Source organism: Prunus dulcis, chromosome 7 (genome assembly GCF_902201215.1).
Source record: "Prunus dulcis chromosome 7, ALMONDv2, whole genome shotgun sequence".
Taxonomy (NCBI): domain Eukaryota; kingdom Viridiplantae; phylum Streptophyta; class Magnoliopsida; order Rosales; family Rosaceae; genus Prunus; species Prunus dulcis.
Window position 1 is genome coordinate 7,823,428 of NC_047656.1, and position 12,261 is coordinate 7,835,688.

General features: G+C 35.5%; 1 protein-coding gene across 1 annotated transcript; it reads right to left on the reverse strand.

Moving 5' to 3' along the window:
- Positions 1-4,916: 4,916 nt before the first annotated feature.
- LOC117635109 (S-formylglutathione hydrolase) lies at positions 4,917-10,730 on the reverse strand. Its single transcript, XM_034369452.1, has 7 exons — positions 10,472-10,730; positions 9,331-9,448; positions 8,081-8,128; positions 7,151-7,347; positions 6,857-6,955; positions 6,708-6,773; positions 4,917-5,282 (listed from the first exon to the last, which is right to left on the reverse strand). The coding sequence occupies exons 1-7, from the start codon at positions 10,622-10,624 to the stop codon at positions 5,100-5,102; spliced, it is 864 nt and encodes a 287-aa protein (XP_034225343.1). The 5' UTR covers positions 10,625-10,730; the 3' UTR covers positions 4,917-5,099.
- Positions 10,731-12,261: the final 1,531 nt, after the last annotated feature.

Genomic DNA, 12,261 nt, shown 5'->3' on the forward strand with positions numbered 1-12,261 from the left:
GCTCTGTGTTCCCATGTTCAGCAATATAAACCGTTGCAGTATTTTTTATTTATTCGATGTGGGACAATTAGCTTCTTTGGCTGTTTGGAATTTAGACCAGACAGAGATCACAAAAGAATTGCACATTTTCATTGACAAGTCCTTGTCCTTAGCTTTCAAGATTTTATCCGATTTCCATGTTTTTCAACGTGTCCACTTCTTCTTCTCTCCTCCCTCAAAGCTTCCTACCACAACCAAGCGCTCCCTCTTTCAATTTCTTCAGGTTTGGTGCTGCATTCATGCCTGGACCTTCAGACCCTCAAGATTGAGTTCTTCACAGATTCATCATTTGGTTCGGTGGTTTACTTTACTAATGATGGGTCAATGTATGCTAAATTAGGTAAGGTACCCTTGACCAAGTCGAAGATTTTTTCGGCGAACTTGATCGAAGGATGTTGTTTCCTGGAACATTTGTATTTCTTTTTGTTCTTCTAGAGGGGATGTCGCAAAAGTAAGAGATTTGTTTCATGAAATGCAGAGATTTGTTTCATGAAATGCAGGATGAACTAGCACCCAACAGACATTGACGTTGGTTATATCAGCATTAACCAAATCAAACATGGGATTCTTTCCCAAGCATCTTTGTTGGACTTGTATGCCAAGTGCGGAGATTGGGAAACTCAGTACTTGTGGTGCAATGCACCCTGCCGGGACTGAGATACTAAGAAGCCTTGTTGATGCATTTGCAAACCTAGGTGCTCTCAAGTTAGGAAAAGGAATTCATGGCTACCTTATAAGGAAATCATTTTATGAAGCTGACAAGTGCAATACTCATCTTGAAACATCCATAATAAACATGTACATAAGATGTGGTAGCATATCTACAGCTAGAGTATGTTTCAGTAGAATGTTGTTGATCGGCATCGACATCAATGATTGAGGGTTATTAGGGGTGGCAATTTCCGATACAACCCGATACACGATAGGAAGATTACAAAACACCGCCTTGAAACTGTTTGATCTAATCATAAGAGAAGGAACAAGAACATGAAGGTTACAAAACACCAACCCAGAGCACAGCTCAGTGGACTAACAAGTTACTCTCCCACAAAAACAAGTGACATAACAGGAGGGCAGGGAAGCCCGTCAAATTGTAAAACTCAAACAAAAGACAAAGGAGGCCTACTGGCCCAGTGATCCACACCCGCCGCTCGAACACCAATCCTTGCAGCTTCATGCGCTGCACGGTTCAGATTGCGAGGAACCTACCTCCCTTTCGCCGATTCAAAATGAGAAGGGAAGTCTCCTAATCTCATTGATAACTGGAAGAATCGTCCACACCCTGTTACACAAATTGCCTTTCAGACCATCCACCAGAGGGACGGACCTATGCACATGCTAACCTGGGCTATAGCTCAGGTGATTTGATTTTTTATAGCCCAACATTAATACCCCAGCCCACCCAAGCGCACCTCACACACCCCCCTCTCAGGAGCTGCTTCACTCTCCTCAGCGCACCTGTTATATCTACTCGCTCATCAACGCAGCTGCTATATCTACTCGCTCATCATCACCCATGCACTCAACCAACCTTTACTCATCCAACGTTTAGTTTTTAAAAAGTAATACTCACACCCATTGAAGTTGCTCCAACTACTCAAGCATGATTCAATACTATTAGTGCAATTAATACCAGTGACAAATTTTTGAAAATTACTACTAACTTCAATTTTCTTTCTTTTAATTAATAAAGTTTTTGTACCATTCAATTTTCCCTATAAAACCCACCTATTTCTTCAAAATTTTCACACCACCAAAATCATTTACAACTTTTTAATTTTGCTTAATTTTTTACTCACAAAATTATTTATTAATTGCTTGTATATTATTTATTAATCTCTTACACATCATTATGAATATATTATTTATTAGTATATGTGTGTGTGAGAAACCTCATCTCCCTTTAAACTATCACTTGTATTAAAAAAGATTAACGGCTTTTTTCTTTTAGTTTAATGTTGTTTTTATTTAAGGTTGTACTCAGTGGCGAACCTGTGCAGGCGCAAGGAGGTGCACCTGCACCTCCGGTCGCCGGAAAAGTCCATTAGAGCAGCTAGAATTGCACCTCTGCTTCAGACCAGTGACGCACGCAACGTGTTTGACGAAATGCCCAAACCACCTGGGCACTGCGCTGCAGCTGCTGCGGGCAAAAAACTGCAAGACCTCCTCTTCTTTTCCTTCAACTTTCGTTAAGCCAACTTCTAAACCCCCTTGCTTCACTCTCAAAATGCACACAAAACTTGTACTCAATTGGGCTCTACAGAAGCTCAAAGTCCTTACCCAGGCGAAATTCCATCTGGGTATGCTGCATTTCTTCCTCAATGACGTAAACTACATTCAACTTTTAGTTGGTCCAATTGGGTTCTTCTCTAAGCAGTGTTCATTAGGAAATGCTACTATGAAACTTTGGTTAGAAGATTGTTTTTTTTTCTCTTTTCCAACTGGGTATGTTTGATTTTGCTCCAATTAGTGAATTTTGGTCTCTGTATTTTTTTCCTTTGGCTGTCATTGTTAGCTTGTGGAACTGGAAGTTTCTACTTGATTATTATTCTGAAGTTATGCTGCAATTATGACATTATGTCAAGGTTTGAAGGACTAATATAGGGTAAGCGGTTGATAGTAGGCAATCCTACTACTTTGAACATGTCAAAGCAGCAAAAAACTAGTTAGAAGCTTGATATAGTTGTACCTATTTGCTTTACTGTGGAACATACAAATAGAAAAGAAAAAAAAAAGCAATTTGGTGTCTGTTTATAGATTATACTCCTTGTCCCTTGTTGCTGATTTTGATTATGATTTTACATGTATATTGTTTAAATTATAAGGATATTTAGTTTTTCATTTTTTTATTTTTTTATTTTTTTATTTTTTTTATAGCACTTAGCTTTTGAAATTGCACCTCTCCTAAAAAATTCTTGAGTCCGCCGTTGGTTGTACTAGATACATTTTGAGGGGCTCATTATGTCCCCGTGTATTTTTTTGTTATCAATGAAATTCATTCGTACCGTCGAGTAATATATCCTTTTAGTAGGTTTGTACGTAAGATAAATTTAGCCCACCTCATTTTGAAATCCTGAGTCCGTCCATGCACCAGAGCACAAGAAGCCGATTCCATCACAATCTTATGATCATCCTCCAATTCCGCCATTAGAGTCGAACCACCTTTATGGGGATAATCAAGTTTTTGGCGTTGAAAGGGACGCTGGGAGTTCACAAATAATCCCTAGCAAAGCGCCAAAAACTAATGTCACCAAATAGTGTGTTTTAAATTTATAAATGCGGGATATAAATTTAAAACACACTATAAATTCTTTTAAGTTTTTGGCGCCATTGCCGGAGATTATTTATAAACTCACGAGCGAGAATAATCAAGTTTTTGACGCCGTTCCAAGGACCTTTGCGAGTTTATAAGAATAAGGTTGTACACATAAGGATTGTGTGAAAAAGATTAAAACTAATTAAAACTCGAATAAATTCAAATGCTAACCTATTGATTAAAAGGTTGGTTGCTAGGTTGAAAAAGACAATTAAATTAAGCATTAAAAAATGAAAATGACAATAAAATAAAATAGAGATGAAATTATTGAGAAAAATTACTAAGGTATTAGAATCAATATTATTCCATAATTTACCTATCAATTCCCATGGAGTAGCAATAAACTAAAAATCAATCTACTCTGAGATATATCAATTAAGCATGCAATTTAATAAAACTTCATGTAATCCCCATTCCCTTTATAAGTACAAATTCTAAGTTTTGCATGTAAACAAAATTATTTAACTACAAATGATCAAAGTTTTCTAAGCATCCTATGTGAAAAAGATTCTTTGAATCACAAGTGATCGAAGGAATTTGTATGCTAAAAATACGAAATCAATGATGCATTACTAGGTTAACCCAAATTCTTAACTATCACAAATACATTATAGAAACGGTGAAAAGAAAATTAACCTATAAACATTGAGCAATATAACCTTAGTCAAAGAATTTAGCTAGACATACTCACTAAAATCAAAACCAAAAAATCGAAATACACAAAAAGAAATGTGAACTAAGAAAGGTGAAGAACAACTAAAAGAGAGCCAGAACAGCTCTTGGTTCTCCCTCTCTATCCTTGCTCTCTTTGCCTGAAGGCTTGGTGTCCCCTTCTTCTCTTGCTTAGCTCTCTATTTATAGAGACTGAAAGTAGCTAAAGCATCATCACAATTTTTCATCTTCACGTGCCAGCCATGTGCTGCTCTGTTGCTTTCGGTGGCTTGGAAATTGGAATCCCTCTTGCAATGATGGGAGGAAGACAACATGGGTGGCCTCTTTTTTGACCGGGTATTATTGTGGCTTCTTTTGGGCATGTGGCTGTTTTTGGATATATTTTCTCTTGGGTGTGAGAGTGATCTTCACTGGTTTGAGAAAGCATGTACGAGGGGTGTATCCTATTGGTTACGGGCTCGGGTTTGGATACAAAACTCTTGAGTAGTTATTCCCGCGAGTCGGGGGATTTGAGCTTATCAGTCACCTTGTTAAGCTTAGTATCTGCTTGTAGCCACTCTGGCCTTGTGGCAGAAGGTGGTGAGGCTGAAGAAGGATTTATGGGTTTGTTAACCATCAAATGGAGACAGTTTATCAAGGCTTGGAATATTTAAGTAGGATGGCTTTGAAAATAAAAGGAGCCAAGGGGAGAGGTAAGAAAAAAGGTGAGGGCGGAGGGGCATTGAGGGCTCAAGTAAGATGGATCTTTAGGTTTGTTTCTGGAGATAGATCTCACCATCAAGTTGAGGCAATTTATAGAGTATCGGGATGCAATTTATCAACTTCTAGAGAGCTAATATTATGTGCAGAGTGTGGTGAAATAATAGTTAATATAATGGACACAGAGAACTTCCACACACCAATCATATCATATCATGGAATTTTATTTATATATATTCCGAAGATCAACATGATTACTCAGTCGAAGAAAAACCAGATTGAGGGAGCACATGGGAAAAGCATATATGATCCAAAGTTCAGATAAAGTATATTAAAATTTTACGGTTTGGATTCACAACGAACACAAGATCATTCATGGCAGATTAAGAGCTTGACCATGGTGACGGATGTGATCATCTATGAAGGTGGAAATGAAAAAGTACGAATGATCATAACCGGGCTGCAACCGCAAAAGGAGTGGAACTTTAGCACTCCTGCATGCCTCTTCAAACTTGTGTGGCAACAACTGATCATGCAAGAATTTATCATCTCCCCCCTGCACAAAAAGCATTAGCATTGAGATAATAAGTTAAACATTTTAAGAAATAAAACCTATATTCATCAATTGGAATACCGGACTAAGATTCATTCAGCATCCCTGCTTGAAGGGGATTATTAAAAGAGTAACATGTTACATGCAGTTCTATTGTAAATCTAAAATCACATTTTTGTAATGCAGAGGTGTCAACCTTTTATACTTACTGCAAAATAAGAAAAAGAACAAAAAAAAACAATTTTTGAATGGAACAAAAAAAAAAAACAATTTTTGAATGGAGAGGATAAGAAACTCAAATCTTGTTCCCTTATCTGCTAAGGTTCACAAAGACCTTGATTGTTCAGGAAGAGCTTTCACACCATAGTTCTTGGGTTCAGCTCAATTCCGAAAAAACACTTATCCTGTATTCCTTTGCCACTGTGTTCCTTGGTCAAAATTCCATAAATTATTCCTAATTCAGGTAATGGTCAAGGGGTTTAATTCATATATCCATGTATTCCTTAGCCACTATATCTCTTTTCTTTTCTTTTCATTTCATTGGGTGAAAAGGGGGAAGGGGGTTTCTATAGGCAAAATATGAAATATCAATGCATCCCAGCCTACCTGAAACGTAATTTTGAGCGCTAATGATAATCATACACAATGACAAAATATGTTACCCCAAGATGTATTATGAAACAGCAAGGTGATGCAGAACCGGGAAGAAAAACAGAAGAAATAGAAAGAGTCAAAGGGAAATTTCAAAGTTAGTATTATCAATCAATATGACAAAGATTTGAAAGCCATAACAATAAGCCCACTTAATAGGTAATCCCAAAATAATTCAATTAAAACAATAATTGAACGTTTGATTCATGACCTTGCACCTATGCCTACAATAATACTCTTATCAGTTAGAAAAATAATTAAACCTTAGACTGGTCTGTTTAGACCAGTGTGTGTAGTCTGTTTCTTGGGGCTTTGCCCCCCTTCTTTATCAAAAAAATAAAAATAAACCTTAAGGTTTAAATAGATAAACTAGACAAATTTTGACCCTTGCACCTACGCCTAAAATAAGTAAGAATTCCTTCTTGCGTTCACCATCACTAGGTCATATATTCTATCCAACTCTTTTTGTTTAATATTATTATTTTTTTATGGGAATGATTACATGACTTATCCTAATTTTAACCCTTTTTGTCACCCCCTTTTCACCTGGGGTAGCCTCATGGGCTATTCTATGCAACAACTCTTATAACAAGAATCAGCCACCTAAAAGCATAAATTTTTGCGACTATGTTGCGATGATCAAAATTTTAAATAGTTGGCTCACAGCCTAACAAGTAAGAACTTGAGGTTTTAGAAACAGTTGAAAACAACCAAAATTAACAATTGTCATAACAACAAAAATAACGATGGTGAACATTAGATGACATCAAATCTTACCTGATCAATCAAAATGGTAGCTGAAACATCAGTAAACTTCTTAATCAGACAAGTGGCATCATATTCCTGCATTTTTTCATTCAATTTGTTAAAACTAGGAAGCAGAACATTATAACTAAGAATTGAAATTATAGGATTTCTCAATTTACCTCCCAATCAGTTTTATTGCCACCTAGATAATTTGAGAAAGCTTTCTGGCCCCAGGGACAGTTTGTTGGATTCACAATGGGTGCAAAGGCAGATACTGACTGGAAAGGGAGTGAAAAACAATATAAATTTCTCCTATAACAAGGAGATCTGTTCTAAAAATTTCATAAAGTTCCCTACATCTAAGGAACTTTTACGGAAGAACCAAACTTTCCAATGCTTTTAAATAAAATTCAACTTCTTTAAAAAAAGAAAAAAGAAAAATCAACTTCCGGTGAAATGTTTAGATCTGTAACCTTATACTTGTCCAGATTTTTCAGGTAGATTGCCAAAGCACCGTGCCCACCCATAGAATGACCAGATATAGAAGCTCGCGATGTATCAAGCTGTGGAAAATTTTCATTCAGAAGTTTCGGCAACTCCTTGACAACATAATCATACATACGCCAGTTCTTCCATTTCTCTTGAGTAGCATTGAGATAAAAACCAGCACCTGTTTGAAAAACACATGCACACAAAATTCAGTGAAGGCTCTTTACACCTGTAAGTACTTGCTCACGACCAAGCAAAGCTTGTCCTTGCTAACTGAAAGGTGTTTGCATGCAATAAATTGGTTGATGAAATATAATTAGTAACATGTCAACGGATTGGTAATTACTAATTAATCATTCACCCTCCACTAAAAAAAGAAAGTAACAAAACTTTCATTTGGAAATTCTGAAGAAATCAGAAAATTTGCTGGAATGAAACCCCAGATCCTTCAAATAAACACAAATTATAAATTCCATCAAAACAATTACTCTTTCATATTATTGAATATAATAATAGGGTGTCAGTCCAATGAAGATAGCCTAGATGAAATCTGTAATTACTGAAACCAATACCCTTGGGACTGGGTTTAATTTTTCCTTCTTACTACCAGAATCACTCATGATCTAACACATCCCATGTCATAATCTGAGTCATCTAGGGATTCATGATGGTTATACTCTCTCCACGTTTAAGATATTATTGACCATTTTAGTTCCCCATTTTAAAATTTAAAACTAGTAGTGACTCCATTGTCAACCATTCAAAATAAAAAATAACTTAATTTAAAATACAATTGCAAGATATGGGCTATCCATCTTGAGCAAATTGGTAGGATTCACAAATTCCATTGGGCGTGAAACAATTTTCTAATTACTGCTTCACAGATTAAAATATAACAGTCCGGCATTGCATACCTACACCAAAATCCCAGCTCTCCGCCTCTCCTTCTATAGATAAGCCTCCTATTAAGAGAATTTAGATGAAGAAATAATTAGTACAGTATGGACATAATAACAAAAGATATACGGTGGCTTTTAATGAAGCAACAGCCTATCATAAGAGAAGTAAAAGTAACCATATAACTAGAAGAAATGAGGCTTAGCTACTCACAGCAAATAAATGGGTACAAGGGTTTTCCATAAATGTATTTGTGACTCCTCATTCCAATTTCCTAAATTTACACATAATCTTCCTCCCCAATTTTTTTTCTTGGCTAAACAATAAGACAACTAGAATATTATAAAACTAAATAATAAAAAATTTCACAAGAGTAGTGCCGTGGAATGAAATCAATTGATTCACACTCAAGATTAATCATTTATAGAACCTACTGTTCGATAATTATAGAAAAGTTGGGACTTGCATGCAAAACACCTTGTTTGATTGTTCATGTATTTCTACCTTGTTTATCATTGTATTCACTAGTTTATAATTTCTCTATTTCCTTCTACCTCCCTCCCTTATGAGGAGTCGTTTCTCATTGAAATCTCAATTCGAAAATTGATGAGTAGTGCAACATGATAGTTTTAATTTAAGTCCTTGTAATTTTCAAGCAAAGAAGAAATTCAAACAATTCCAAAGACCATTCAGTCTTTCTGGTGGTGACACTAGCTGACATCCTTTACTTTTATTTTTTTGTTGTGTGTGTTTGTATTAGACAATGATGGAGGGTTTTTGGCTAGTGGTTTAGACATACAACGGGGAACTAGGCGCAGCCCAAATACAGACACAACTTAAAGTTAAAATTCTTGGACAAGTTTAGGTTAGAAACCGGAAAACTTATATATAACAATTTTTAAGTTTTTTTAATCATTATTATCCAAGGAAAGCTAGCAACAAAGAGAACCCTGAAATTTAGAGCTGCAGTCCATGTATGCTATAAGCTAACAAATTTAAGTTATTTGGAAGTTAACTGCTTAGAATTGCAAAATGGCACAGTAATTATATCAAATCACTTGATTATGAACACATTCTAAAAATTTGATTATATGATCCAAACAGTCATTTGGCCACTCTGGTCGCCCTCAGGTCTTTTTAAAGGTTGCCAACTAACATCTGTCCTACTTCCCTGGAATCTAGCCAAACAAAGGGCAACCTACAGAAATAAATATATCTCTTGCAAAAGATGCAATTAAAACTGGCATCCACAACTATTCTGACTTACTTGGAGATGTATCAGGTGCAATCAAAGCAACACCCTCACTTGAGGCAACACGTTGAGCTCCTGACTTAATTATAAAATTCTCATCTGTGCAGGTAAGGCCAGAGAGCCAGTAAAGTACCTGATCATCCATGAAAACAAAAAGTTAGCAAATTTGGTTATGGCACATTATAATACAAAAACTTTTACAGCAGCATACTGGGAAACAAATTTGGTAAATAACTGTCAACTACTATAGGAAGCATGGAAAAGTAGTTTATACTAACCAAACAATGCCCAAGGAAAATTATTATATGAAATTAATTCAAGTAGTATTACATGCACCAACTATTATCCCAACTTTTTAATACCGACTGATGTGGCACATAGCATGGAAGCTTACTGGTTGTAACTAAATCAGGTCCAAAATGGGCCAAATATAAACAAATGAAATGATTCCACAGCAGATGGTATTTTAAAAAATGGGATATAAGTTAGTGCCCCTATGACTATTGAATTAACAGCGTTTTAGCCAGTGATGCAGAAATAATTGGTTACAAAAAGAAAAGAGAGCTTCTTTTTCCCCATCCATGCACAATTTTCTCTTTAGTTAGTTATACATTTGGATAATTCGCATCACTACCTTTAAATTCCTTGTCCATAATAGTACTAGGAGATGACTAAGTTTGCAACTATAATGGTGCATGTAAGTACCAGAGGAGAGAACTAATTATAGTTTTTCTGAATTTGATAAATTATTTGTCCTATCAAGACTTGGGGAGACTAAATTCAAAATTCTACAGAAGTTAAAATCCTCTTTTAATTAAAAAAAATGATAGAATTAACCCTTTGGGAAACTAAATTCCTATTTTGATCAATTGGGTGTGTGCCAGTGCTTGTTCATTCCATCAAGAAAATATTGCAGAACATATGCATCAAGAATAGAACCTTAATGAGCTAGATTCCAAAAGAGCAAAACCTTCATCAGTCAAAACCCAATATTCACAAACACAATAGATTCCACCCACATAACCCTAGGGTGTCAAAATCAGATAAAAACCCAGATAATAAATTTATTTGGAAATGAAATTTAAAAAGAAGTTGGAAATGGGTATGAGAGAGAGAGAGAGAGAGAGAGAGAGAGAGAGAGAGAGAGAGGACTTACAGGGAATCGGTGGGAAGGAGAAGTAGAAGTAGAAGGAGGGAAATAGATGTGGAAGGTCATGGAGCAGCCGAGAGTAGGACTGAAATGCTTGTACCTCTTGTTGTACCCTCCAAACATCTTCGAGCTGCTGATCTCACTTGGCTTCGTCTCCATTTCTCTCTGCACTTCTTTGCTTTGTGACTGGGGATTTCGCTCAAACTCTATACTCTATATACTGCGGTAGGGAGTAAGCTCCGGAGTGGCAATTTTAACTTTATATATATTAAAATTCACGTATTATATATGTATTTACGTATTTTATTATCCTTGTCTATTGAGAACTGCTATTGGATATGAAATGGATTTCATTGTTTCGATTATTCACATTTGAGTAGAGACCATAATTTCACGTATTTGTCCCATTTGTTTTGAAATTTTTTCTTAAATTAGGACAATTTTGGGTTATTTGAAAATTTAACCAATCTTTTGTTATATTGCATACACTAACCCATTAATAAGTTACTATGACACTAACTACTTGTATGGGCTTACTCCACAACGTCATCTCATGATCTAAATTATTCATTTTTTAAGGCATAATTCAAAGATGACCCTTGCAAAAATTAATCAAAGTAAACAATATTGAACACCGGACTTTCAAAAATGACATTAAGGGCCACTTTTTTTTTTCATACAGATTATGACGTGAAATGATCAAGAGGCCACGCTATTTTACTGCATCAAGGATGAGATTACTATGAATATGCTAATGGGGAGTTTTGTATAATTTTTAGGAGAAAATTGACTAGAAAAAAATTGAGCATAAATTGACATTGTCTATACTCGATATAGTTCATAGGGGAAATTGTGAGCATCTAGTAGTAGCAAACCAAACTTTTTAAATTGAAGTTTGTTGACTTATGTGAAAATTTGAAAAAGGTTTGTTTACTACTTTAATAATTTGTGCCCAACAGACTCTTCAATTCAATTCATGCAGTGTAGGTTTTTAGCATTTTCAATGTATTTGTTCTTCCAAAAATAATTAAATGTTTTGAAGAATCAAGATCAACTTATCAATTTTGAAGAGAGAGAAAAAAGAAGGGGGGGGGGTTGTAGCTTTGGTGACTGAGTTTGACAAATTCGTTGGAGAGAGAGATGTTGATGTGACTCACTTATTTTAGCATTCTAAATTTGTTAAGCGGCTGTTGAATATATTACTATATATATTTGAATTTTCCAACTTGAATTTCATGGCTCACACCACTACTACAAAAAGTGAAAAAGACGACCAGAAAACAACGACGGTCTAATTGAAAACCGTCGTGGTTTTTAAAACGACGACGGTTCTAAAAACACCGTCGTGTTATACCACCTTAGACAACCAAAAATGAAGATTCAAATGGTGGTTCAAAAATAAAGACGTACCTAATTAAACAACCGACGTCTATTTGAAACAGATTTTCGCAGTGTAAAATCAAAGCCAACAAAGAACGGCAGAAGTTATGAATCGACCGACGTAGAAAGTAAAGACGACGTTTTCAATAAAAGCCGCCGTTTTTACTCATAAAATAACACGACGAGGTTTTCGTATAAGACGCCGTATAATTACAAACAAATCCACGGCTTTAAAATACAAAATATCGCCGTATTAAATTAATTTACAACGATGGAAAATATAAATATATCGACGTCATTATCGTATAGTTCTACGACGTTATCATTAAATCATACAATAAAATTTAACGTCGTATTTATTCATTTTATACGTCGTATATTTAATTTAAACCGTCGTCTTAATAAGAATTTTTGTT

What these genes read in the sequence shown, in the direction of transcription:
- LOC117635109 (XM_034369452.1), bottom strand. Translation starts at nt 10,624, where the DNA reads ATGGAGACGAAGCCAAGTGAGATCAGCAGCTCGAAGATGTTTGGAGGG. An exon ending in CTCCTTCCCACCGATTCCCT is followed by an intron (nt 9,449 to 10,471) that starts GTAAGTCCTCTC and finishes ATGGATGATCAG; the next exon opens with GTACTTTACTGGCTCTCTGG. An exon ending in CTACCATTTTGATTGATCAG is followed by an intron (nt 5,283 to 6,707) that starts GTAAGATTTGAT and finishes CTTTTTGTGCAG; the next exon opens with GGGGGAGATGATAAATTCTT.